Source organism: Sorex fumeus, unplaced genomic scaffold (assembly GCF_029834395.1).
Source record: "Sorex fumeus unplaced genomic scaffold, SorFum_2.1 ptg000039l, whole genome shotgun sequence".
Classification (NCBI taxonomy): domain Eukaryota; kingdom Metazoa; phylum Chordata; class Mammalia; order Eulipotyphla; family Soricidae; genus Sorex; species Sorex fumeus.
The window spans coordinates 25,105,376-25,130,510 of NW_026606096.1; the positions used below are offsets into that span (position 1 = coordinate 25,105,376).

Sequence of the window (25,135 nt, forward strand, 5' to 3'; positions counted from 1 at the left end):
TCCAGACATTACAGACTTATTTTGACAGATGGAATATGACTCCAATTAAATAAACAGTGCACCCAGCGGTTCCGATCTTTAATATGTCCCTTGAATCCACTTTCCCCTTCACTTCAATTTCATTCTCAAAACAAAATTCTGATTTGCTTCTATGTGAGAATAGAAATAATTGCACTGCAGATCTATATGCCCTGAGAGGCTGATGACTAGTTATTTTACCTTAAAAGATGACATGAATCATTTTTAAGTGTGTTGGTGCTTAGAATAAATGCTAGTTCAATATGTGCCATCTCCAACTTTCAACTACTTGGGAAACATAAGGTACCTAAACCCCAGGAGCTTTTAAAATTGCATATATTTAAATTATTTTTGTTCATTCCTGGGTGGATTTTCTCCTCATCCTTTGCCACGCAGAGTCCAATGACAATTACTTATATACAGACAGTGGAGGAAACATTAGATAAATCAGAAAAATGCTAATCATCACTTTTATACAATTGATGTTCTTTATACGATGTCTAATATTGGATGATGGTGTGCATCTGAGAGTGTTTCTTTTTTATTTTGATTGTTTTGGCTTTTTTTGGTCACACCCAGTGATGCTCAGGGGTTACTCCTGGTTCTGAACTCAGGAATTACTCCTGGTGATTCTTGGGGAACCATACAGGATGTGGAGATCAAAACCCAGGTCGGCTGCATGCAAAGCAAACCCCTACTTGCTATACTATCACTCCAGCCCCGAGTATTTCTAATTAAATATTTGTGAACCAAAAAAGCACACATATTCTTTTATACAGTACATACTATTATGCTACTAGAAAGAAAAACTAAAATATTCACTTGTAAATTTTTAATTCCAGTAAAAATGTAGGTAAAGGTAAAGGTAAAGGCCCTCCCGTTGTTCATCGATTTGCTCGAGCGGGCCCAGTAACGTCTCCATTGGAGACTTTGTTGTTACTGTGTTTGGCATATCGAATACGTTACGGGGAGCTTGCCAGGCTCTGCCGTGCAGGCGAGATACTCTCGGTAGCTTTCCGGGCTCTCCGAGAGGGGTAGAGGAATCGAACTCGGGTCAGCCATGTTGGCTGCGTGCAAGGCAAATGCCCTACCGCTGTGCTATTTTTTATATAATTTTAATATGATCACACATGACTATCCATGATCACATATGTGGTGTTAAGCAAGCAATTGGCTAAAGTGTTGCAATTTGACAGGTACGTGTTTATGAAGGAGAGAAGACTTAAGATTAATCATTTTTATTTACTTCCGTTCAGTAAAAGACTCACAAATTACATAGAAAGAACTAAAGGTAATATTGAATTGTTGTAACCAGCACTTATCTTTCTTATAATGTCTTCCATTCTCTGAGAACTTTTAAAAGCTGTGTACATACGTGTACACAGAGTAAAAAACTGTGTACACTGTGTGCCAGAGTAGAAAAGGATCAAGATTTCACAGGCAGATAACCTTCTATGAAACACAAATGAAGTACTTTTTGCAGATTGAAAATCTGTATTGTAGTATTTGCAAGAGTTTTCATAATGCAGCAGACAAGCACAGGTTATTGTATTCGTATTCAAAATAATACAACCATAACCAATTATGTACATTCTACATTTTAAAAATTATTTAAATGATTTGAAGTCTTCAGTTTCCTATAGTGTTATAGCAGTTGTTCAACATAGCTCCAAATCTTCACCACCATTCATTTGCACAAATTTGCACCAGAAATAAAAATTGCTGCAAAAATATTTTAAGCTATAATAATTATAAATCAGACGAAAGAGCAAATAGAAATGGAAAGAACATTGAAAACCCAGTACAATAAAGTGACCATCAAATCGGCTCTTTCCTGGAGAAAAACAAATTCATCTTTAATAATGCCTGGTTTAATAAGATTCCTACCATCATTTAATATTATGAGATGAAACCAGGATTGCATCCTGCAATATGTGTTATTCATTTTCCTTTTCTTTTTAAGGAAAAGTAAAAGTTTTGTCTCTGCTTTCACATTAATGTTTCGTCTCTTATCTATTTGAAATTTTTAGACTATTTTCATTTCTTTCATCCATCCAAAGAAGCTAGCCCAAAACATATTTTTTGTCTCTTTTTTAATTTTTGGTTATTGAGCTATACTCAGCAGTGCTCAAGGCTTATTCCTGCTTTACATTCAGGAATTACTCCTGGTGATGCTTACTGGACCATACGTGGTGCCGGGTATCAAACCTGGATTGACCACGTGCAAGGCATGTGTTCTACCCACTGCATTATCTCTTTAGCCCCCCACCTCCCAATGTATTCTTATGTGGTTTTCTGATAAATTTTAATGACTTGGTATGGTTTTTTCCCTTCTCTATTCCAACAACTCTAACATGAATACTAATGGGTTTTTAATATATATCTATGTATTATATATAAAGTTACATACACATACACACATTTACTACACACACAAACACACACACACACATACACACACACTTTATTTCTCAGTCTACTTTACTAGTTAGGGCAGTTTTAAAAAGCAATTTTAACGCATTGGAGTTGATATCAGAAAGAAGAAAACAAAGATGTAGTTAACTCAACACGTTGTTGAAACTAAGAATCCAAAGAGCCAGAGTGAATGAGAGGATGAATCTGAAACTTCAAATTACACCTTTGGGGACAATTCTCAAAGTTGTTAGATTGTCTGACAGCAATTAAACATTAGATTTTCCTTTCTACACTCTCCCCTGTAGCTCAAGGGCTGGAAACCTAATTACTACATTTCCCCTAAATCCCTGACAGCAAATGTGGGTTATAATCCACAAATGAGACAATTACATAAATTTTGGATAGCAGAAGAGAAGCAAAATATATCAGTGTGTGTCTGGGAAGCATGTTCTAGACTCTGGGCTAAATAACATAGTAATAGGGTTCTAGCAGATAACCCATGCACCTTTCATTCTGGCACGGCAGGCATTAGTCATAGTTTCCTGCCATTTTGTATTTCTTAGTTTCATTGGTACTAATGGAAGCTTTTCCTGATCATCACTTCTTCACTTCCTGCAGCAGTTTCATAAGATTTTAGTTTCTTGCACTAAATTGCTTTTAGAAACACTTAGACTGGATTCTCATTAGTTATCTGAATCATAACTAATGCACTACTTTACCCCCACCCATGCGCCTTCCTAGTATAAGGTTTTAGATGATTTTGAATGAACAATAAATGGAAACCCTTTATAAAGTTCTTTCCAATTATGCAAATGTATATTCTCTATAGCATTTGCAATATTCAAATATTTCAACCATAAACAAACAGCCCTCTTTCCTGGAGACCTGTCGAGGTGAAACTTCCCATATGTTTCATAATAAATGGGAAAGTGAATGGTGTTCGGCCTTCAAGTTGCATAACAAAAAAAATTTTATGCTTTGGGATCTTATAAGTCTATCATCAAACCTTGAGCTTTAATATTTGACTCTACAAATCAGGTTCTTTGATGAGCATTTGTTGAGAACTAATAGTGTGAGGAATTACAAATTCCTGATTAAAATATACCATGCCCCTATGCCCCATAAGCTTAAATTTCCATTTAGTGACAAAGATTGGAGGACTAGATAATTTTCAGCAGTAATTCTACATTGTGCTGGAGCGACAGCACAGCGGGTAGGGCGTTCGCCTTACAAGCGGCCAACATGGCCGACCCGAGTTCGATTCCTCTGCCCCTGTCGGAGAGCCCGGCAAGCTACCGAGAGTATTTGATATGCCAGACACAGTAACAACAAAGTCTGCAATGGAGACGTTACTGGGCCCGCTCGAGCAAATCAACGATCAACGGGAGGGCCTTTACCTTTACCTTTACCAATTCTACATATAACCAACTACAGGACATCCTTTCAAACTGTGTATTTATTAACTCATCATAACAATGGTGAGGAATTGTTGAAAAGTCTTTATGACTGATGACTTATCTGATGACGGTTCTGTTTAAATGTCTTCATCACAACAGTCATCAGATAAGCACTGTAGCACTGTAGCACTGTCCTCCGGGTTTCATTGATTTGCTCGAGCGGGCACCAGTAACGTCTCCATTGTGAGACTTGTTGTTACTGTTTTTGGCGTATGAATATGCCACGGGGAGCTTGCCAGGCTCTGTCAGGTAGGCAAGATACTCTTGATAGCTTGCCAGGCACTCCGAAAGGGGTGGAGGAATCGAACCCGGGTTGGCCACGTGCAAGGCAAACGCCTTACCCACTGTGCTGTTTTGAAAAATTACTTTTACTAGTAGATAAAAGTTGGATTGGATGAGAAGACTGTGAGAGATCAAGAAATAAATTGGGAAGCTCTCATGTTGAAGAAGACAGAAAATAGAAGCGTGGAGAGATCATTTCAGCCTGAATTATGGTAGGGATCATATGGATGAAGAAAACTCGATTCATTCAAGGTACCCCTAGGAATTAAAACAAAGTGATTGAACTATAATAAAAATCCAAGAGTACAAAGAGTACATATATGAGACCAAGGACCTGTGGACCTCCAACTTCTCTGCCTGCCCACCCTTTGCTGTCCCAACCCATCAACCATTCTGTCCTCAAATGCCAAGCAAACCCCAATTTAGTTTGTCTAATTGCAATTTCCCTTGCTGGCAGCCCACTCCCCTACCTTCTGGTACTCCTGGCTTCTTAATAATATGTATTTGCACAAACCTCAAAAAGGCCTTTTCTGACCCTACACACTCAGAAACATCCTTCATACTCTCACCTCTGCTTTCTTCTCACATTATTCTGATTTTCCCTTCAGATTACATATTACTAATTAGCTTATACTCTCTCCCATCAAGCTAAAGATCTCACATCTTCATTACTATATCCCTCAAAGCAAATGCATATTTTAGTTAAAAAAGAAGATACACACAGAGGAAGAGAGAGGAGTAAAAGGTTACTCCAAAGTGTAATATTTTGCAGAATTGAGTAAACAGTAGTATCATGAGTAAAACAAAGAATGTAAGGAAACAATGTGTGTGTTATAGCTGAGGAGATGGAGTTTGGGATCAAAATGTCAGAGTCTGTTGTTGACAAACTTGGTTTGATGTATCCTTTAAACAGTCTTATGGACATGCTATGTCGGGTGATAAAGACAGAGGTTTGAAGTTCAGCAGAAAGTGTTGGTCTACAAAAGTCAGGTATTGTCACAATATTATAACAGCTAATGAAAAGTGCAGAATGAAAAAAGTTGAACCTTAAGGAACCATTATTAGATTCCTAATTCAAATTGTATTGAAAGCTTATTGTCTTAGAATGAAGAGCAATGTTGATATAAAATCACACAGTTTCTCTAATGTCCCAAATTATTTTTATTCCAACAGATAAAATGACAACATAAGTTGTATTATTAAATTAGCAATTAATTGGATCCCTTGCTTAAACTGGAATCTGATCAATTACCAATATAACAAGTGATACAATAGCATGCACATTTCCTACAATGTAAGAATTTTCCAAAGAGGAGGAAAAGCATTTTAAAACCACAATTACCAATTAACACTTTGAACAAAGTAATCACTATTTAAAAGACAAAAAGGCTGCTTCTTGCACATTTACTTCAAATCCATCAGAAAATGTAATTATCCAATTGAATGATATATCATACTAATATATATTGTTATCTGTTTAATTACGTTCTCCACCTCATTTCTATTATTTTCATTCATTTTTAATATCCCCCAAAATTAATCAACTTTTAGACAAGTCCTTTTCTTTCAAGCATGAAAGTAATTAAATAAGTCATAGTATGAATTTTAAATACAGCCATAGAATTAATGTCTCTAGTTGAAAGCTTGCGCAGGAACCATGCTAATCGTCTCCGTATTATTCCAATTTTAGTATATGTGCTGCTGAAGCAAGCAATACCACAGCGGATAGGGCGTTTGCCTTGTATGCGGCTGACACAGGTTCGATTCCTCCATCCCTCTCAGAGAGCCTGGCAAGCTACCGAGAGTATCCCGCCCGCATGGCATAGCCTAGCAAGCTCCCATGGCGTATTCGATATGCCAAAAACAGTAACAACAAGTCTCACAATGGAGACATTACTGGTGCCACTTGAGCAAATCGATGAACAACGGGATGACAGTGCTACAGTGCTACAGTTTGAAAACTAATGTTTATATCTAAACACAATACTTATCTTATTTTTTAAATTTAAGGGATGTATTCAAAAATTTAGTTACACCTATAAAAATATGTTGCAATGAAATCTTTTAACAACATCCAAACAAACATAACTATTATCTCAATTTTTATAAGCATAAGAGTTTTCAGCATCTTTGGTTGGGTACTATTGAAACAAAAATCATATTCAAAAGGTCAGTGAAAAATATTATAGTATTTATGCTCCAATATTTATAGATGAAATTTTATTATGTATTTATTCATAAGTTATCAAAAATATAGCCAATTATTTTGAAAGAAGGATAATTTATTCTGAAACTGTTCCAAAGAGAACAGTTGCAAAGTGGAACAAATCCAATGTGTTTAATATTTCTTACCAGATGGGTTCCATTTTGGTGAAATTATAGTTTATTAATTAAATAAATTATAAATGAGTCCACAGAAGATGAATTTAAAAAATAATATTATTGTTCTATGAACACATTAAAGCTTCATATTTTTTCAAAATTACTTATAGTCATAAAATATTACAAAATACAATAAAATTTCTATCTAATATAATTTAATTTTTACTGCAGATAAACTCAAGTTTAACACAGGAATAATTCATGTTCCAAATGTTGTTACAATAAGCAACGGTTATGGTGCATGCGTGTTACTAAAATCACATCTACAGAAAGAAGGAACAACTTGAAATGAGAAGTTAAAATGATGGTTTGCATTTCTATAATACAAACTTTCAGCCTTCAATTCTGAGTTGAAGAAACTTTTGCCAAACCATAAGAACAACTGATTGTGCATTACATTCTTCCTCCATCATTTGCTGAAATACTAATCACATAGAAAACATCAGTTTATATCCTGGAAGTCATTCAAGTAGTTAATAATATTTAACTCATGCTTTTCCTGATGGGTTTGGTCTATTAGAAGGGCAGTAAATAACCCACACACAATGAACTAGGAAAGTCTGAGGCTCCAGAGGAAACAGGCATTTGGTGGAGAAGGGAATGGAGTATCCCTAATTAACACCCTTTTTGTGATGTGAAAGTCAACTCATTCATCCACCCACTTTAACAATGCCAATAATTCCAACTCCTTGTTCACGGTCTTTTCACTCTGGAAAATGGTCAAAAACATTTGTCTCTCCTTTTATTATAACACAACCAACCATCCCACAAACTTTCTTAGTACTCTGTCTTTGAACATGAGTGCATTTATCAAAGCTCTGTCACCCCGTAGTTCTCTGTGACCTACAGCACAGATGCTTCCACTCAGATCTTCCTGGACTGGGCAATCGGGATGCTCCTGCATGCTTCTCATCCAGAGATATTGCTCTGCTCAAAAATCTTCCACATACATGCGCACAGCCGCTTCCTTAGACATTTGTGGCCCCTGCAAAAGAATCTGTGGGGCCACTGTTCTTCTTGACTTCCAGGTTCTTTTTGGTCTTGAATGTCACTGACACCTCAGAGTGGATGGCGTCCAACCTCTGCTCACAGCGGAAGGCTGACAGGAAAGCCTTCCTGTAGTTGCTGTTCATCCAGCCATAGAGGAGGGGGTTGACAAAGGTGGAGCACATCGCGATGATGTGGAACACGGTGAAGATGAGTTTGTACTCCTTCAGGTCCAGGACTTGGCTGTCAATGTCAACAGCAAGTTGGAAGGCATGAAGGGGCAGCCAGCTGACCGCAAATACCACCACGACACACACCAGCATTTTGGTGGTTTTCTGCCTGCGCTGATGGTAGTGGTCACCAGCTCCTCCAGGACTGATGTGGTTCTTAAGCTTACTCCAGATTCGAGTGTAGGAAAACGAGATGATGACCAGTGGTAAAACGTAGAGGAGTAGCAAGGAGGAAAGGCTGTAGATGGTGCCATAGATACCCTTCTCTTCCCCAGGCCACTTCTCAGTACAGGCCATGATCTTAAAGTCAGTGACAATCTCAATCAGTGAATACTCTCGGAAGATGGCCAGGGGACTTGCTAGCAGTGCACTGATGGCCCATGCCAGGCCAATAATCAAAAAGCTGATTCGTTTGGAGATCCTGCTCTCCAGGTGGTAGACAATGCAACGATGCCGGTCCAAGGCAATGACCGTCAAGGTGATTGTGGACACTTGGACTGCTAGGGCTTGGGCATAGGGAACCAGGTGGCATAGGACAAGACCCATTGTCCACTGACCCATTAAGGTGTAGGTAAGAGTGAATGGCAAGCAGAGAGTATTCACTAGGAGATCAGCCACAGCCAGATTGGCAATGAAAAAGTTGGTTACTGTGCGCATGCTCTTGAACTTGATCACCACGTGGATCACCAGTGAGTTGCCAATGACACCGAGCAAGATGATGGTGCAATAAGCCAATATGAGAATAACCCGGACCTCAGTCAGCTTGGTGCTGTCTATAAGCTGTGGCTCAGGGACAGCGGGCAGCTCACCTCTAGGAGTACTTTGCTCGGACCCATAGGGCTCTGCCTTCACTTCTTCCACTGTCTGGTTCTCATCAGCCTCAGCACCGATAGGGCCCATTTTCAGCAGCTATTGTCGGAATCTACAATAAATCAACAAAAATGGATCAAGAGTGAAGCAAAAAAATATCACGCATGGATCAACTTTGGGTTGGAGATTAAAATATCGAGCCCCAAAACTGCATTTGGTATGAGATTCTAATAAAGCAGACCTGTGAATAAGTCTGGTCACAGATAATAAATATGAATGGTTAGAGAAAGAGATACCCTTGAAAAATATATATTTCAATCTGGACAAACTGGCAGGCTACCGAATGTAACCTGCCCACACGGCAGAGTCTGGCAAACTTCCTGTGGCGTACCCAATATGCCAAATACCAGTCACAATGAAGGGTCTCATTCTGCTAACTCTGAAAAAGCCTTGAATATGGCACTTTTTAAAAAAATCTCAGGGCTAGGACGAAGGAGACGTTACTGGGGCCTGCTCGAGGCAATCGATGAATAACAGGATGGTTGTGATTTGCTGTGATTCAATGGTAAAATATAATCCCCGGAGAATAGGTATAATTCCATTCTAAGTGCTACCAAATTGATCCAACATGTTTTGAATGGAGTATTAGAAACTGTATGATTTCTTTTATAACTGCTCTACCTTCATGAAATTTATTTTAAGAATCATAAAGTGTTCTTCAGTATCTTGACTGCTTTCAGTTTACAAATGCGGCAATAAATTTCACAGAAAAGAAAATGTTTATGGACACTTAGGGATTTAGCATACTTAAAGGAAACAAAAGATCTTTATATTATTTTTCTAGTGTACTGGTTGATATTTTTTAAAAAAGGCAACCAGCTTTAAACAGCCACTTTTCTATGATCTAAAATAAATTTTCTAATTATAGCAGAATTCCACATTATATGAAAAATATACCCACATCTGAACTACATCTCTTTCTAACATATCAAAATGAAAGTTTTAAAACTTTGTTTTCCTAATTTGCCTCCCAAACCAAACATTTTCTTCACATGCCTTTCTTCAATTAATGCCTTGCCACTTTTAAAATAAGAAAAAAAAATGGGGGGAAAATAGGGGAAAAAATCAACAAAACACAAAATCAGATATCTTTCCTAGATTTTTCCTACCCTATTAATCTATTTATTTTATTTTGGGAGCCACACCAGGCAGTGCTTGGGGCTGATTCCTAGATCTATGCTCAGGGATCACTCCTGGCAAGCTTGATATGGGCCTATGTCATGCCACTCTGTTCTCTGATCCCAGGTCTTAGGGATCCTGGTTGGGTTCAGCCAGCAGTACACAAGGTAGGCCATTGGAGGGCATGAGAACAGGAGAAGCCAAATACTCTTCCTGCCTCTCTTCTCTGGACAGAGCTCAGCCTGATGGCTCCACATTCTCCCAGGACTGGGCCCAGGGTGACTATTTCCATTGTAGGGCTCCAGTGCCTAGGCTTCTGCTTCAATCCTGCTCCCTAGGTCCCTCCAGTTTAGTGACTAAAACCCTTAGTTTATGCTAAAACCCCTTGTTCATGCTAGCCTGCATAGCCTCAGTGTCTTCTACTGCTTTTTTGTCTTTTGGTGGACCACACCAAGATGTGCTCAGGTACTATTCCTGGCTCAGGGCTCAGAATCACTCCAGACAGTGCTCTGAGGACCATATGCAGTGCCAGGGATCAAACCAGGTAGGCTGTGTGCAAGGAAAGCACCTTACCTGCCAGTGTCTCTCCAGACCCCATATCCTTCTCTTTTTTCATGTTTGAGTAGCATCTGCTTTACAACGTCTGGTAATGCCATCAGACATTAGAGCTTTGTTTTGTGTTCTCCCTCTACAGGTGACGCACACCAGGTGAGAATGTGAATGTAAGAAGAAATTCTCAATTCCACAGCAAAACGTTCACAGCTCTCCTGGAACCCATCCCATTCCTGGAACCCATCCCATTCCTGGCTTCGTGACTCCTGGCATGCCAACAAATACCTTGTGCTTCAATCAGAATGAGTTACTGCTAGAACCAGCAATGCACAGACTTTGTTTGGGCTCCTGCCCTCCCTGTTCTGAACCAGGAAGTCTCTGACTTCCCCACAACCAGGACTCACTTTCCAGCTGCAGAAACTCAGGAACCTTACCTTGCAGCTGCATTCCCCCTTCCACTCCACCCCAGAAAGCTCCCTGAGAACAGAGCACTGGACCTTTTCCAAGCCTTGCCTTATCCTTAACACACTATCCACACCTTCAAGGTACTCAACACTTTGGCGAAACAAATATAAAGCTGAAGGAAAACACAATTTTACTGAATGATTAAGGTTCAGCAAAAGACAATGTAACAACTATAATCTTTCCTTTACTTAAGATAAGATGGGCTGGAGCGATAGCACAGCGGGTAGGGCGTTTGCCTTGCACGCAGCCAACATGGCCATCGCGAGTTCGATTCCTCCGCCCCTTGCTTGCATGGATTCCTTGCTCTAATATGATACTCTGGAACTGGTTTTCTTCTTAGTGATGCAAACAGTTCCACAAGAAAGTTTTCCCAAGATGCCTTTCAAATCAGCCCCTGATTGGTGGGACATAAATTCTTAGTAAATACTAGAAGGAAAGTTTTCTATCTCAAGGATAGAAAACACATGCATACCCAGTAACACAATCATACCTATACACACATGTTCAGAGAAGATTTCTTCTAAAAAAATTTTCCATGTGCGAATGCACTAGCTTGACTGATAAGTAATCCTTCCCTTTGCATAAATTTCAAATAGACTCTTTCAATGATCCCAGGCTCTTGTTAGCATTTGCTTCTATTCCTTCGTCATCAGTGAAAAGAGTTGACCATTTAAATCTTGCAGTGTATATTGGATTGGTCATACCGTTTCCCTTAGATTAAGAGAGACTGACTTTGCAGAGAGCAATTAGTCCATCCTGACAAGTCATTAACAGAATTAACAAGACTCCAAGAGGTCTGCCTTGGAGCACTGCCTCGAACTAAATTGAGAGCAAGTCTGAGCTACAGTGTATTCAAGAGTAGATTTGATGTTTCAACTGTTTTCCCCCCTCCCACACTTAGTTTTGTGGGGTTGTTGTTGTTTTTAATTTTGAGATCAACTTATTTGAAATTTCTCTACAGGAACAGCTACTGATCTACAGTCTAGCAGTGTAAGCTCTAGACTAACAACCTGTTCTCATAACATCACCCAAGGAAGCACTCTTTCATAAGGCCCCTCTGGAAAGGTGGGAGAGGAAGAGGGAGATGCAGAGGGAGCTGCACAGTCAAAATCAAAGCACAAGAATTAAAATCCGAGTTGATAAGAGGAAAACATCTCTTTCCTTGAAATAAGGCAAAAGGAAACATTCAAATTTTCAATACCTTTAAGACAAACTGAACTGTATGGTGTTCTCGAACAAGTTATTCCTGAAAGAAAATATTTCTTTTTTTTATATGGGAAAATGGCTCTTTGGTTTTGTTTTATGAGGTTTGTTTTGTTTTGTTTTGTATTTTGGTAGCAATTCAAAGACCAGCTCACACCATGACTATATATTTAAATCGGTGTAACTTGTTGCAACAGTATTGTGCTATACAGGTCTGCCTTAGTAAAACTTCTTAACAATCACAAAACCTTCCGGGAAGTTTTCTTGGGGGGGGGGGCGTGGAGGGGGAATAAAAATCCCAGAAAATCATGCCACATGCTCTATTACTTGCTTGTTAGTCTCAGAGAAGGAGGAGAGATGTTCAAGAAAGCCACACACAAGACTTAATGGCTGACCTGCCTAGCAAAAAGTGTTGAAAGAAAACACCCACCAAAGATTAGGGACTGTCTCTCCCAGGCACGCTGGAGCTCTGGTCTTTCTGGAAAACATTATTTGACTATTTCACGCCATTGGGTTCAAGGATGCATTCCCATAAAAAGAAAGTCCTGCCCTAAAGGCTACTCCCAAGGGTGAAAAAGAGCTGTTGGAAAACCAGTGATTGCCTCCACGATTCTGTCTTTTCTTGAACAGCTGCTAAGGATTCAGCATAAATTGTGCTTTGGGCAGATGTGTGATCTTTAAAGCAAGTGGCAGGAACGGTAACACCTTGTTGTTCTGGAAAGCTCATGCCCTCTCTCTAGAAGAGGTCAGGGAAATAGGCAAGAATTTTCAGGAAAAATAGAAAATTGCCTATGAGGACCCCCACCCTCATCCATATCTTGGGGTCTAAAGGTGGGGGAAAAGGGGAGCCCAGACCGGAGCGCGGGGTTCCCCCGCTCCCTAGCCCCGGGACCCGCGCACTTGCTAGAGGAATTCCCCGCAGAGGAGGGATCGAGTTGGAACTTAACACTTACCCACCCGGAGCCGGCGCTCCTGCAGCCTGCAGTCCGAGGTTCTTTTGGGTCTGACTCCGAGAAGACGCGGCTCGCTCCTGGACCTCAGGTCCCCAACGACCAGCTGGGCTGGGTTTGCGCGCAGAGCGGCGCGCGCCGCGTGCACCCCGAGTCCGGGCTCCACCTCGCCGGTCGAGCGCGCTCGGGCTCCGCACTGCACCGCCCAGAAGGGGGGGCCGGGGAAGGGGGCGGACCCCTCCCTCCAAGTAAGAGAAGTAGGTGCAGAAGCTGGGGGGCGGGGGCGACGGTCCCTCAGCCGAGAGATCAGGTCGAGAAGTTCCCGTGGGAGGCTGGAGCAGGGGACAGCGACCGCTGTCTCTAGTCCAGGAGCATCTGGAAGACCCCAGCGGTGGGACCCTAGCCAGCGCGGCGCCCCCTCGCGGGTCCCCACCACCTGCGATAACTGCCACTCGCCCCCCGCTCCTTCGGGAGACCCTCTAAGTTGAAGACTGAGCGTGTGCTCGACCCCTTTCCCTCCACTACCCCCCTCCTGTCCTTTGCTCCAGGCTCCTGCAGAGGTGAGCGCGGGACCGCAAAGCCCCCGGATTCTGCACCGGGCTCAACAATGTCCCTCCAGGAACGGACCCAGGCACAAACGCAGGCGACGGAGCTTTGAACCCGGAGCCTCGGGAAAGGAGAGCGGAGATTTGGAGCAAGAAGGGGCCCGATCTTGGGAGTGGGGGGCAAATGGGGCCACAATCTTGGAGGGACTGGGGTGAAAAAAATCACAGTTCCCAGCCAGAGATTTTGCTTTCCATTCCCCCAAGACGCCTGGTGCCAATCCCTCGGGTCGTAGGAGCAGAGAGGTGCGATGCGGCGCTGGAAGGAAAGGAAAATTGGGGGTCGCCCATCAGACAAAATCTAAAGAGGATGCGAACGCCGCGCGCTGACTTGGCTGCAGCGCGCAGAGCCGACGGCGCCCGGGCCTGGCGGAGCGCGCGCGTCTCGGAAACGCTCGGGCGACTCGTCTAGGCTAGACCCTCCCTCTGGTCTGCCCAGCCCCCAGCGCGAGCCGGGAGCCCACAGCATCCGAGCAGCCTTTGCAAAAGTCAAGTCAACGAATCTGGGCGCTCGGTTTCCCGGGTGTTCCTCCCGGATATTCTGAATTCCGAATCACTCCTTCTCGTCGATGACAGCCCGCCTCCCTTTCCCTGCTGAAATTTTTTGTTCGAGGGGGCAGCAGAACCTAGAGAATTAGGAAAACAGCCCGAAATTGGAAATCGGAAATCTTTCTTCAACTCTGCCGTGTCGTGGGTCTGTGCTGTTCCGTTCAGCCTCTGCGTTTCTGCCATGTGGACCAGTGTACTAGAGTGATCCGCTTGGCAGGTCACTGAAATCGACCGAACGATTAACCTACTCCAAAATTACACGCTCCCAAATAATGAATTAAGGCTCAAGAGGATTAATTTTTTAACCCGGTGAGGGTTTGTCCTAATATTATGTATGTAAGGCATCTCTGCGCAGCTTAATCTGAAAATGATCTTGGGTTAAAGTAGAATTATGCCTGCAGCAATATAGACATTATGCATAAAACAAAGCAGCTGGGGATTTTCAGTTGCTTAAAAACAAAAGTAAACAGAACTGAAAATATTCAAGATATTCAGTACAATTTCACTTAAAATATTCTGTGTATATGTATATACATATATACATATATATTGCCTTCAGAAAATATTCCCTACTTACATGTGTCTGATGCAACAGGGTTGATGTTTCTTAATGTTTTTACATTGGTAAAGAATGAATTATGTATCAAAGGGTTGTCTTTAGAAAATTGAGATTGGTTTGAAAATAAACAAACATGTAGGGAGGAGGGGGAGGAAATGCAGTTCTTTTGAGTAACTGCTTGGTGAATTCAACTAATTTCACTGAGATTCATTGCACAAAGACCATTTTTTGCTTCCTTGAAAAGTGCCTTTCAAAAGCATCTTAACAGTCACCTACAGACATTTGTCTCACTTCCTTATTGTCAGGTCCTCTAAGATTCACTGTCAGTAGCCTTAAGATTAAATCACTCAGGGCTGGAGAGTTGTGAATGATACAAACAAGTAGCTCTTACAATTGTGCTCTTTAAAGCCTAATGTGTATACTTACCTTGTGAATGTGAAAACTATGAACCACTCCTATGAACATTGTGGAAATGGTGTTGAATATAAATGAGCCCATATTGAAAAAGGGCAGGATTTTTTTCTTTCTTTTTTTTTTCTTTTTTTTTTTTTTTTTTTTTGCTTTTTGAGTCACACCAGCAATGCACAGGGGTTACTCCTGGCTCACTCACTCGGGAATTACTCCTGGCGGTGCTCAAGGGACCATATGGGATGCTGGGAATAGAACCATGGCCACAGAGTGCAAGACAAACACACCCTTCCCCGCTGTGCTCCAGTCCAGGGCAGAACTTTTGCTGCCGATTTTTCTTGTGTTCTACTGTGTAGCTTCTCAGACAATTCAACATCTAGCCAGGGTATGCACTGACTGATGTTCAGAGGGAATAGCTTCAAGTCTGATGCCTACGCAGCTAGAGCCCATGATTTTTTACAGATGCAGGCTAGGCTGGAGGTGTGTGTAGAGGGGATCATGACACCCTGGAAAGTACAAATACAAATGCATCTTCAGAAGGAGGAGGCTGTCCTCAGCTTCCAAGAAACTGGCCTGCCAAGATCTAGATCCAGAATAGTAAGAGATGATATATTTTTCTTTTTTTTAAAATTTAATTTAAGACGTGGGATTTACAAAATTTTTAATAGTTGAGATTTAGACATACAGTGATCTAGCACCCATCCTACCCCAGTGTTAACTTCTGTTCCACAATGTTCCCAGGTTCCCACCTGCCCACCCACCTCCAACATCCCCCAACTGGCCACCTTGACAGGGACATTTTGAGTTTGGCAGTTGTAGTTTGGATCTCAGTTTTACTGAGTTGGTAGTTTGGACAGAGAGCTATACCACTCGTCCATAGTACCAAAATGCCTGCAGCCCCACAATCCTGCTCTCCTATAACTTCCCTTTCACGTCTTTTTCCTTCCTCCCTCAATTTCTTTCCTTCTCTGTTCTTCTAATCTCTATAATCTGGGGTGAAGGGTGATTCAAGCATCTCTCCTTTACTACATTGCATTCCCTCATCTAGTTATTCTGTATACCACAAATAAATGAGATCATTCCATGTGTGTATTTTAAGAGAATCAAATCTATAGTCTTTAAACTCTTGCAAATTTCTAAATTAAAAGAAAAAAGTAGAATGAAGAGTAAATGGGTCAAGTCTGTGCAGGGTAAAATAAATAAGAAAAGTGCGAAGGAGAAAAAGAAGGGGGAGAGAAAGAAAGAGAGAGAGAGAGAGAGAGAGAGAGATGCAGAAAGCAAGACCTATAGCCTGGCTCTTACCTACAATATAATGGTCTATAATATTAAAAAAGGTTGTTTGACAACCTATAACCCATTCCTCAGTGTATATAAATGTAAAATAAACACAGCCAAAGTTTAACTGCCAAGCACTTTTCTTTTCCACTTTTTATTGAATATATTTTCCTATTGAGACTCCAATTTAGTGATTAAACAATTTTGTATTTTAGAGAGTTAGAGTGAAGCAATATGGAGAAGCTTTTCTTTTGGAAAAATGACTATCAACATAGAAGACCCAATGTGGTTGATATGTTTTAGATAAGGTACACTACGGTATTAATTTCATTTACTATGGATAAATTTTGGGAGCTAGGAGGCTTCCCCTAAGGTGTAAATAATGTCATAATTAGTTCAATCATAAAAGTAATTTATTATCATTGTGAAAACAGAAATTTGAATGAGAAAAAAAAGAAATACACATAATCTGAAATGAGGAGATCCAGTAGAAATCCGGGCAGTCGTGGAATCACCAGTGTCCAAGGTGATCAATTAAGGAGTCACTAATACATGATTCTGGAATACTTACAGTATGGGTCATGTGTTTACTTTTTGTTGTGACTGTTTTTGATGTTTGTTTTGTTTTGGGAGATATACCTGACTGGCCCAGAGATCACTCCTGGTGCCAGGGATCAAACCCAGGTTGACTGAGTAAGTAGTAAGGCCCTCCCGTTGATCATTGATTTGCTCGAGCGGGCCCAGTAACGTCTCCATTGGAGACTTTGTTGTTACTGTGTCTGGCATATCGAATACTCTCAGTAGCTTGCCGGGCTCTCCGAGAGGGGCGGAGGAATCGAACTTGGGTCGGCCATGTTGGCTGCGTGCAAGGCAGACGCCCTACCCGCTGTGCTATCGCTCCAGCCCCCGCTGAGTGCAAGACAAATATCCTGCCAGCTGTACTATCTCTCTGGCCTCTTAAGGTTTTTTGTGTGTTTTTTTTTCTTTCCAAGCATCACCAAGAAGAATACGCTTTGTTTTCTTGAAAAACAGTCTCTGGTTTTGTTCTGCAAGTAAGTCAATTTTCTTTTCATCTTAATAGTGATGTAGGTCACCTAAACATTATTAAATAAGCTTCATGCCACACCAACCTAATTTAAATCACAGGTCTAAGGTAATGGTGTAGTGCAACTGAAATTGGATGCTGGTTCCATCAGGAGAAGGAAGTAAGTTTCTTAAATCAGGATACCATCAGAAAAGAAGAAATCAGAAGGGAGGAAGAACATAGGATAGATTACAGGGATTCGGGGGTGAAGTGATAGTACTGTGGGTCGGGTGTTTGCCTGGCACATAGCGCACAGGCACTGGAGTTGATCTCTGGCATCCCATATAGTTCCCTGAGCTCTATCGGGTATGAACCCTTAGTTCAGAAAGACAAGAATTCTTAGCACAGCGGGTAGGGCGTTCGCCTTACAAGCGGCCAACATGGCCGACCCGAGTTCGATTCCTCCGCCCCTCTCGGAGAGCCCGGCAAGCTACCGAGAGTATTCGATATGCCAGACACAGTAACAACAAAGTCTCCGATGGAGACGTTACTGGGCCCGCTCGAGCAAATCGACGATCAACGGGAGGGCCTTTACCTTTACCTTTTAATGTTAGAAAAGCCTTTTAAAGCGAATGAAATAAGGTAACTTCTTAGAATAAATAAAAACAAGTCACATGTCCTTACTAATATTCCTAATAAAGCTTGCATGACAGTTCTAATATTTTGTGTATTTTGAAATGGATTCTGTCTTACATTATTTTAGGGCTCAATAAATTTATTACTTTTATGCTTAGGGTTTTTCAAATTATTTTACAGAGCTTGTTTTTAAAGTTTCAAAGTCGATAGTACCATATATCCTATTTAAAGTAAAAATTACGGAACCAAGATATTCCAGTGGCCATTTCATTATAACACTGATTTTCATTTGGTTGTAAATACATTTCTTACTGGACCTGTACATAGCTTCCTCTTAGGTCAAAAGATGAAGAACAGGAGGTAATATTTGAAAATATGCAGTTGGTGTTATATCATATAGTCAGAGGAAAAAGAGAACAAGGTCTATGAAAATGCTAATGAATGCTACAACATTTTAAATAGCTTCCCTTTTCAAAATCTTGTTTTTTTTTTTTTTAAATTTACCCAGTTTAATCAACATTTGTTCTGGTGAAAAGGTGCTTCTTTACAAACTTGGTTCATTTGTAAGGAGTGGACTAGTAAATTCATAAGCCAGTGTGAAGTGGTCGCCAGTGTAATTTCACAAAACTGAGGGGCTAGATTTTGCTAAAAGTTTTGTGTGTGCTGCATTATGTTATAGAGACAGCTGTATCATTCAAAAAAAGCAACCAGTCATTCAAAGCAGATAGATTCTATGCTAAATCCCAAATTGGGCATACATATCATTTGCTATGATTTTTATTTCCATGGATTTTGAGTTTTTATTTTTGTTTTCAATTTTTAATTGCAGATTCAAAGTAATTAAGCAGGATTGTCAGCAACATATGCAATATTGTGCTGAGCTTTTTTATCTCTGTGTTCAACCAAATGGATATTGAAGCTGATGAGGAATAAAATCTAAAAGGATATTTAAATGCAAATGACTCACAGTTCAAAATTTTAAAGCAGAACAAAGGAAGGGACATTTTTATGGGGAATTCAGAATTTAATCAATGCAAATTTTCATTTGATTATCAGAAACATGCACAGAGGCCCATGGCTAAAGAGGAAACATGCACCCTTTTCAAAATTTCTATTTTATTTAATAAGTGTTTATCCTTGTAGCATATAGAGATGTAATTAAATATATAGTTTTGAATCATACACTCAAAACAAGTTTAATTTTTCTCAAAAAAAGTATGAGTTAAATTAAATCTCTCTCATCCTGAATTACTATGGGTAATACTTCTGGGATATAGAAGATGTGTATGCAATTTTTAGAAATTTTTGGAGATTGTGGAATGACTGACTCAAAATAAAAATTTCAAAATATAAAATAAATAGTGCAAGTAAGATTTTTTTTTATTATTTTTTTAAATAAAATCTTTAAAAGGCCCCTTTTAGGGCCTTTTAAAGATTTTATTTAAGATTCACCATTATTTTTAAGTGAATTATTGCAACTCTTATCGATCAATCTTTCATCTTTAATTTGCTGTGGGAATTATGCTAGAGAGACAGTTAAAAAGATGAATTTACCAAGAGATTTGTCATGGATTTTCTCTAGGCTATTGAGGATATGTGGAAGTCTAAGCAAAGAATTACCATATACAGATTGAGTCTCTGGGAGACAATGAAATAATAGATTTGGGGTCACCAGAAGGAAAGCTTTTTTTTTTTTAATGACTGTTATGTCTGGGGTAAATTAAGGAAGTGATTTGTGGAGGAAGTTACTCAATCAATTAAACCTAGACAGAGGTTCTTGGCTTGGCCCGCATTAGGAAAGGTTTGCATATATATTCTTACCATCATGTTGACTTGGATATGTGCTTTTGTGACAATGTAGGGAAAATGTTCATTTATAAATGGGTACATCCAAGTCAAATCTTCAAAATTAAAATAATTCTTTTCAGACAGCTGGAGCGATAGCACAGCGGGTAGGGCGTCTGCCTTGCACGCAGCCAACATGGACGACCTGAGTTCGATTCCTCCGCCCCTCTCAGAGAGCCCGGCAAGCTACCGAGAGTATCTCGCCCACACGGCAGAGCCTGGCAAGCCACCCGTGATGTATTCGATATGCCAGACACAATAACAACAAAGTCTCCAATGGAGACGTTACTGGGCCCGCTCGAGCAAATCGATGATCAACAGGAGGGCCTTTACTTTACTTACTTTACTCGAGCCTTTTAGACAGGTTATATAATGAGCATACATCAAAAGTGTCTTTAACCAATAATCAGCGATATACATAATAGAGAAGCTGGTTCAAAGTAGGATCTCAAAGATAGATACATATATAATCAGTGTAAGAAAGAATCTTGTATAGGATTTATGTGTTAGATGTAAACTGGTTTTTAACATGCTGTACAATAAAGCCACAATGTATGGACTTGTATTTTCCACCAGACAAAAAAAATGTTTGCACTTGTGCTGGACAAAAGTCAAATTCCTTTTTCTATAAGTTTTCCTAAACTTTTAGAGCATAAGGTTTAATCAATAATAAATAATAAACCAATTTAAATAAGTTGTGCTCAGCTGACAAATCAACTGATCTCTTATGCTCATAGACATAAGACAACTGTCATCACTGAAAATGACCAGAACACCTGTTTTATTCAGTGCTGCCTGACAAACCTCCCCGAAACTTAATATTTTTATAAAACAGTTATTTCTAACATCCAATTGTGAACCACAAATTCAGAAAAGGCTTAGCAAGATAATTCAGTTAGGATCCATGTGGCATCAACTGAAGGTGGTTAGTTGTCTGATTCTCTTCCAAGCTGATATGTCCACTTGCACATCAGGATTCTGAGCTGGCTTGGACATGATTGCTAGAGATTGAATTATATTTTTCTCTCACTGCACCTGGCAATCTCAGAATAACAAGACTGACTACACGACTTTTGACTTTTCCTAAAGAGAAACTTGACACCAGGCAGATACAACAAGATTTTCTTATATTAGAGCCTTTTAAGTTCCAGAACATATTTTTGGTTAAAAAACAAAACAAAACAAACTCTAACATCAAATAGGATACAAAGGGGACAGGGTTTTTTCAACTCTGTGTGGGAGATGGGCTTGTGTATAGAGATGGGAAGGGACTCAAGGACTGCCTAAGAACATGTCATCACATATTCCTCCACCTTGTACTGCATTTTGGATATGCGTGCTTCTTGATTACATGTTCATGTGTTTAATTCACACATTAAAGAGGAACTTTCCCAGGAAAAGAACAATAGCTTGGAAAATTCCACCATGGTAAATCAGGGCCAACAGGGAGCTGACTAGGAGAAATTTGTCAGCATTCTCCTCAACTCACGGCAATAATCTGCACCAAAGCTTGTATAAATCAGGACCCAGTGCGATAGTAAGGTGGGGTAGGTGCTTGTCTTACATGTGGCCAACCTGGGTCCGAACACCAGCATCCCATATAAGAAGAGGCTGGTGTGGTTTCAAAATGAAAAATAGAAACTATAAAAGAACTGGAATGAATCATAAGATATTGCCATATACATCATCAAGCAAGATTCTGGGGGAGTCTCCAGGGAGATTGGATCAAGTATACCTCTCCAAGAAAGAACCTCCATCATGCATCAACAAGCTACAGTCTAGAAGGAAAATCTAAGGTTCACAATTCTGCCCAGGGAACGGTGAGTGTGGGGGGAGGGGGTAAAAGGGAATGGTGGGGGGGCGGGGGAAAGAGATGGCCTGGGTTGAGAGGGTGAGATTGAGTGAGAGCTGGGGGTGCTGGATTGTGCTGTGCTGATTACAAAAAGTGTCAATAAAGTCACCAAGACTGAAATTATATCAAGTAATTTTTTCAAATCATAAGCAGAAATTAACCACTGAAAGAAAGCTGGAAAATATTCAAACATGGGGGAGAACATATTTAAATTAAGACTAAGGGCATCTGAAACAGAAAGTCAATGAATTACTTATTTTTCCTTTAGCACTAAGGGTTATTGCATGCACCTAAAGTAACTATTTAATATTTACAGTAAATTTTACATCACTTTTAGAAATTTTGGTGCTTGGTTTGAGCTTTGAAAGGTTTACTTGCTTACGTACCTGCTAGCTAATGCTTACATTAGATGCATACTATAAAACATATACCACAAGTGAACAGTTTCCTATGGCTCTAAGCCAAACTGTGCTCTCAGGCACCTCAAATTTTTAAGGAAAAACGCATCCCAATTCAATTTGGATAAAAATGCTTGACTCTTGATATACACTGCACAAAGTATAGCTGGGGTTTAGTTTACAGGTCCAACATTTGATTATCTACCCTTTTAATGACATCACATTTTTGTGAATCTGGTTAGTAGTGACTGTTGCGATTTCAATTTCAATTTCAAGAAAGCAATTTCAATAAGAAAATTCCACGGGGAACAGGAAATGAGAATGGTGAGAATGGCACTGTCCAAGCTGACTTGAAGATGTGAGAAGTTGTGCAAGGTTTTTACCACAAGGGAAAACACGTTTCTTTGTTTTTGTTTCTATATGGTGGATGTACTAACTTTTTGGGTACTTTTATTTACAGCATGCGTATTATGTACACATACAACTAACAGAAGTTTCCACATAATTAGGGAGCTGGGGGGACATAACAAAGCTGTTTTGGGCCCCACAGGCATATTCAGATTTTATTAATAAGTATGGAAATGTTTGAAGTAAAATTGCTTTATTTAGAGAAATTTATTTACAGGAATTTATTTCAGATTTTATTAATAAGTATGGAAATGTTTGAAGTAAAATTGCTTTATTTAGAGAAATTTATTTATTTATTTATTTGAATGGAGAGAAACAGAAACAGACAGAGACAGACACAGAGGCAGAATCAGAGACAGAGATCAGTGCTCAAGATTCAACATGGATGGGAGGGATAGGCGGTGGGAGGGATACTGGGATCCTGGGATCCGTGGTGGTGGGAAATGGGCACTGGTGGAGGGATGGGTATTTGATCATTGTATAATTGAAACCCAAGCCCAAAAATTGGTAAGTGTGCAACTGTACCTCATGATGTCTTACTAATAAAAATTAAAAAAAAAATAAAAGAAATGAAAAAAAAAAGATTCAACATGGGACTCTAGAGGGAAATTAAAAGCACAAAAGTACACATCTCAGATTGAGATGCAGACCAATCTCCAAGATAAAGACTAGCAGTACTACATTTATTTTAAGAATGAAACTACATAAGGATTTTGAAATTTATGTGCATTGCTTCTTGCCAACCAGCCTGGCCTTTGTTCCTTCCTTCGCTTACCCATTGCCAACAGCCATCCTGATCCAGTCCACGCACAGCGGCTCGAGAGCACCGAACGTGGGCTGCGAAAGAGGGCTGCCCGGAGAGTCCGCGAACACACATTCTTCTGTGTGCGTAATTTTTCACAGTGCCCATCCCCCATGGGTTTTCTTTATATCCCACATATAAGAGAGATCATTTGTTGTCTGTTTCTCTCCCTCGGACTTATTTCATTCAACATGATAATCTCCACATTCATCCACATGTTGCAGAAATTTGCATGACTTTTTCTTAAGGCTGTAATCCATCGTGTATCTGTAACATAGTTTATCCAGTCATCTGTTTGTGAGCATTTGAGTTATCTCTGGGAAGTTATTATCTGTGACTTAGCTAGTGGTTCTACATCTAAATTTCTTCCCCGTTCTTCAAAAACTCCTATGATTCTTATATTTTTCCCTCTCGAACTCAGCACATAGTTTTCTGCTATGTTGTTCAATACTTTTCAGATTTCCCCCCATATCTTCTGTTTTCTAGAGGTTTCCTGCATCTCATTTTATGGTGTTGTTGCTGTTGTTGGTTTATTGGGCCACACAGGAGGTACAAATGAGAGCAGTGTAAAGTGTGATTAATAGAGTTGTTGCATGGCTGCACGTGTGGTCAAACATTCTAGAAATGGGACTGTCAGGCTAAATGATCCAGCAGGAGGTCTAAGATTCTCAGAGTTTACTACTGGCTTTGCACTCAGCAATTACTCCTGGTGGTACTCAGCATGCTCGAGATTGAGCCCGGGTAGTACGCGTGCAAGGCGTCCAACCCTATCCTATGTATTATGATAGTACTATGTACTATCACTCAGGCCCCACCTGCACCTCATCTTGGAGCTCTTTGATCTCAGTTGCTGTTATATTCTGATGCTCATAATTTCAATTGAACTTTTTATTACCTACTAAGGTAAATCCAAGTACATGCAGGAGTTTAGTATGCTGCAGGTTGACTTTAGGTTGACCTTGCGACCACTCACTACTTTCAGACTAGCACAATAGCACAGCGGATAGGACATTTCCCTTGCACTAGCCAACCCAGGTTCGATTCCTCTGTCCCTCTCAGAGAGCCCGGCAAACTACCAAGAGTATCCTGCCTGCATGGCAGAGCATGGCAAGCTCCCCGTGGGGTATTCTATATGCCAAAAACAGTAAGGACAGTCTCACAGTGGAGACATTACTGGTGCTCACTCAAGCAAATCGATGAACAATAGGAGGACAGTGCTACAGTGGTTTTTAAAATTGTTATTAACATTTTAGTGGGTAAATGTTTATAAAGTTTAGTAGCTACATACTACTAAATGTTAACTGTAACAAATAGTACTGTTAAGTGTTATATATTTGGTTCAGAAAGCAGCATGGAATTTTTTTGTCCTTGGATCATGTCCATAATGATGTAATATTTTGTCCAGGCAAAAAGTGCTCATATAGGGACTGGAGAGTCTCGCTTAGCAGGCCAGGGTTCAATACCTGGCATTCCATCTAGTGCCCAAGCACCCTAGGAGTTGATCTCTGAGTGTAGAGCCAGGAGTAAGCTCTCAACACCACCAACGTGGCCCAAAAACCAAAAGAAGAAAAATACTACTTAATTTAGTTAGTTATAGCAGTTCTTTACTATTTAACTATCCCAAAATATCTCCGTGAATGCTAATTTCAGGAAGTTAGTTTGTGACTGAACAGCTAAAGAAAAACTTGTTCCTACCACATCCAGGTTCTTACCTTTCCTTTATGAAAGTCTTTGCATTGCTCTGCTTCTTTCTTCTGTAGAATGGACAAAAGAGAACTGATTTTGTTCTATTCTGGAACCACACCTGGGGTGTTCAGGACTCACCCCTGGCTTGAAGCTCTGAGATC

General features: G+C 40.2%; 1 protein-coding gene and 1 pseudogene across 1 annotated transcript; both read right to left on the bottom strand.

Moving 5' to 3' along the window:
- Positions 1 to 5,785: 5,785 nt before the first annotated feature.
- On the bottom strand, positions 5,786 to 5,882 carry LOC130028503 (uncharacterized; annotated as a pseudogene).
- Positions 5,883 to 7,328: 1,446 nt separating this feature from the next.
- Positions 7,329 to 8,688, bottom strand: NPY2R (neuropeptide Y receptor Y2). Its single transcript, XM_056119100.1, has one exon. The coding sequence runs from the start codon at positions 8,669 to 8,671 to the stop codon at positions 7,523 to 7,525; it is 1,149 nt and encodes a 382-aa protein (XP_055975075.1). The 5' UTR covers positions 8,672 to 8,688; the 3' UTR covers positions 7,329 to 7,522.
- Between the last annotated feature and the right edge of the window lie 16,447 nt (positions 8,689 to 25,135).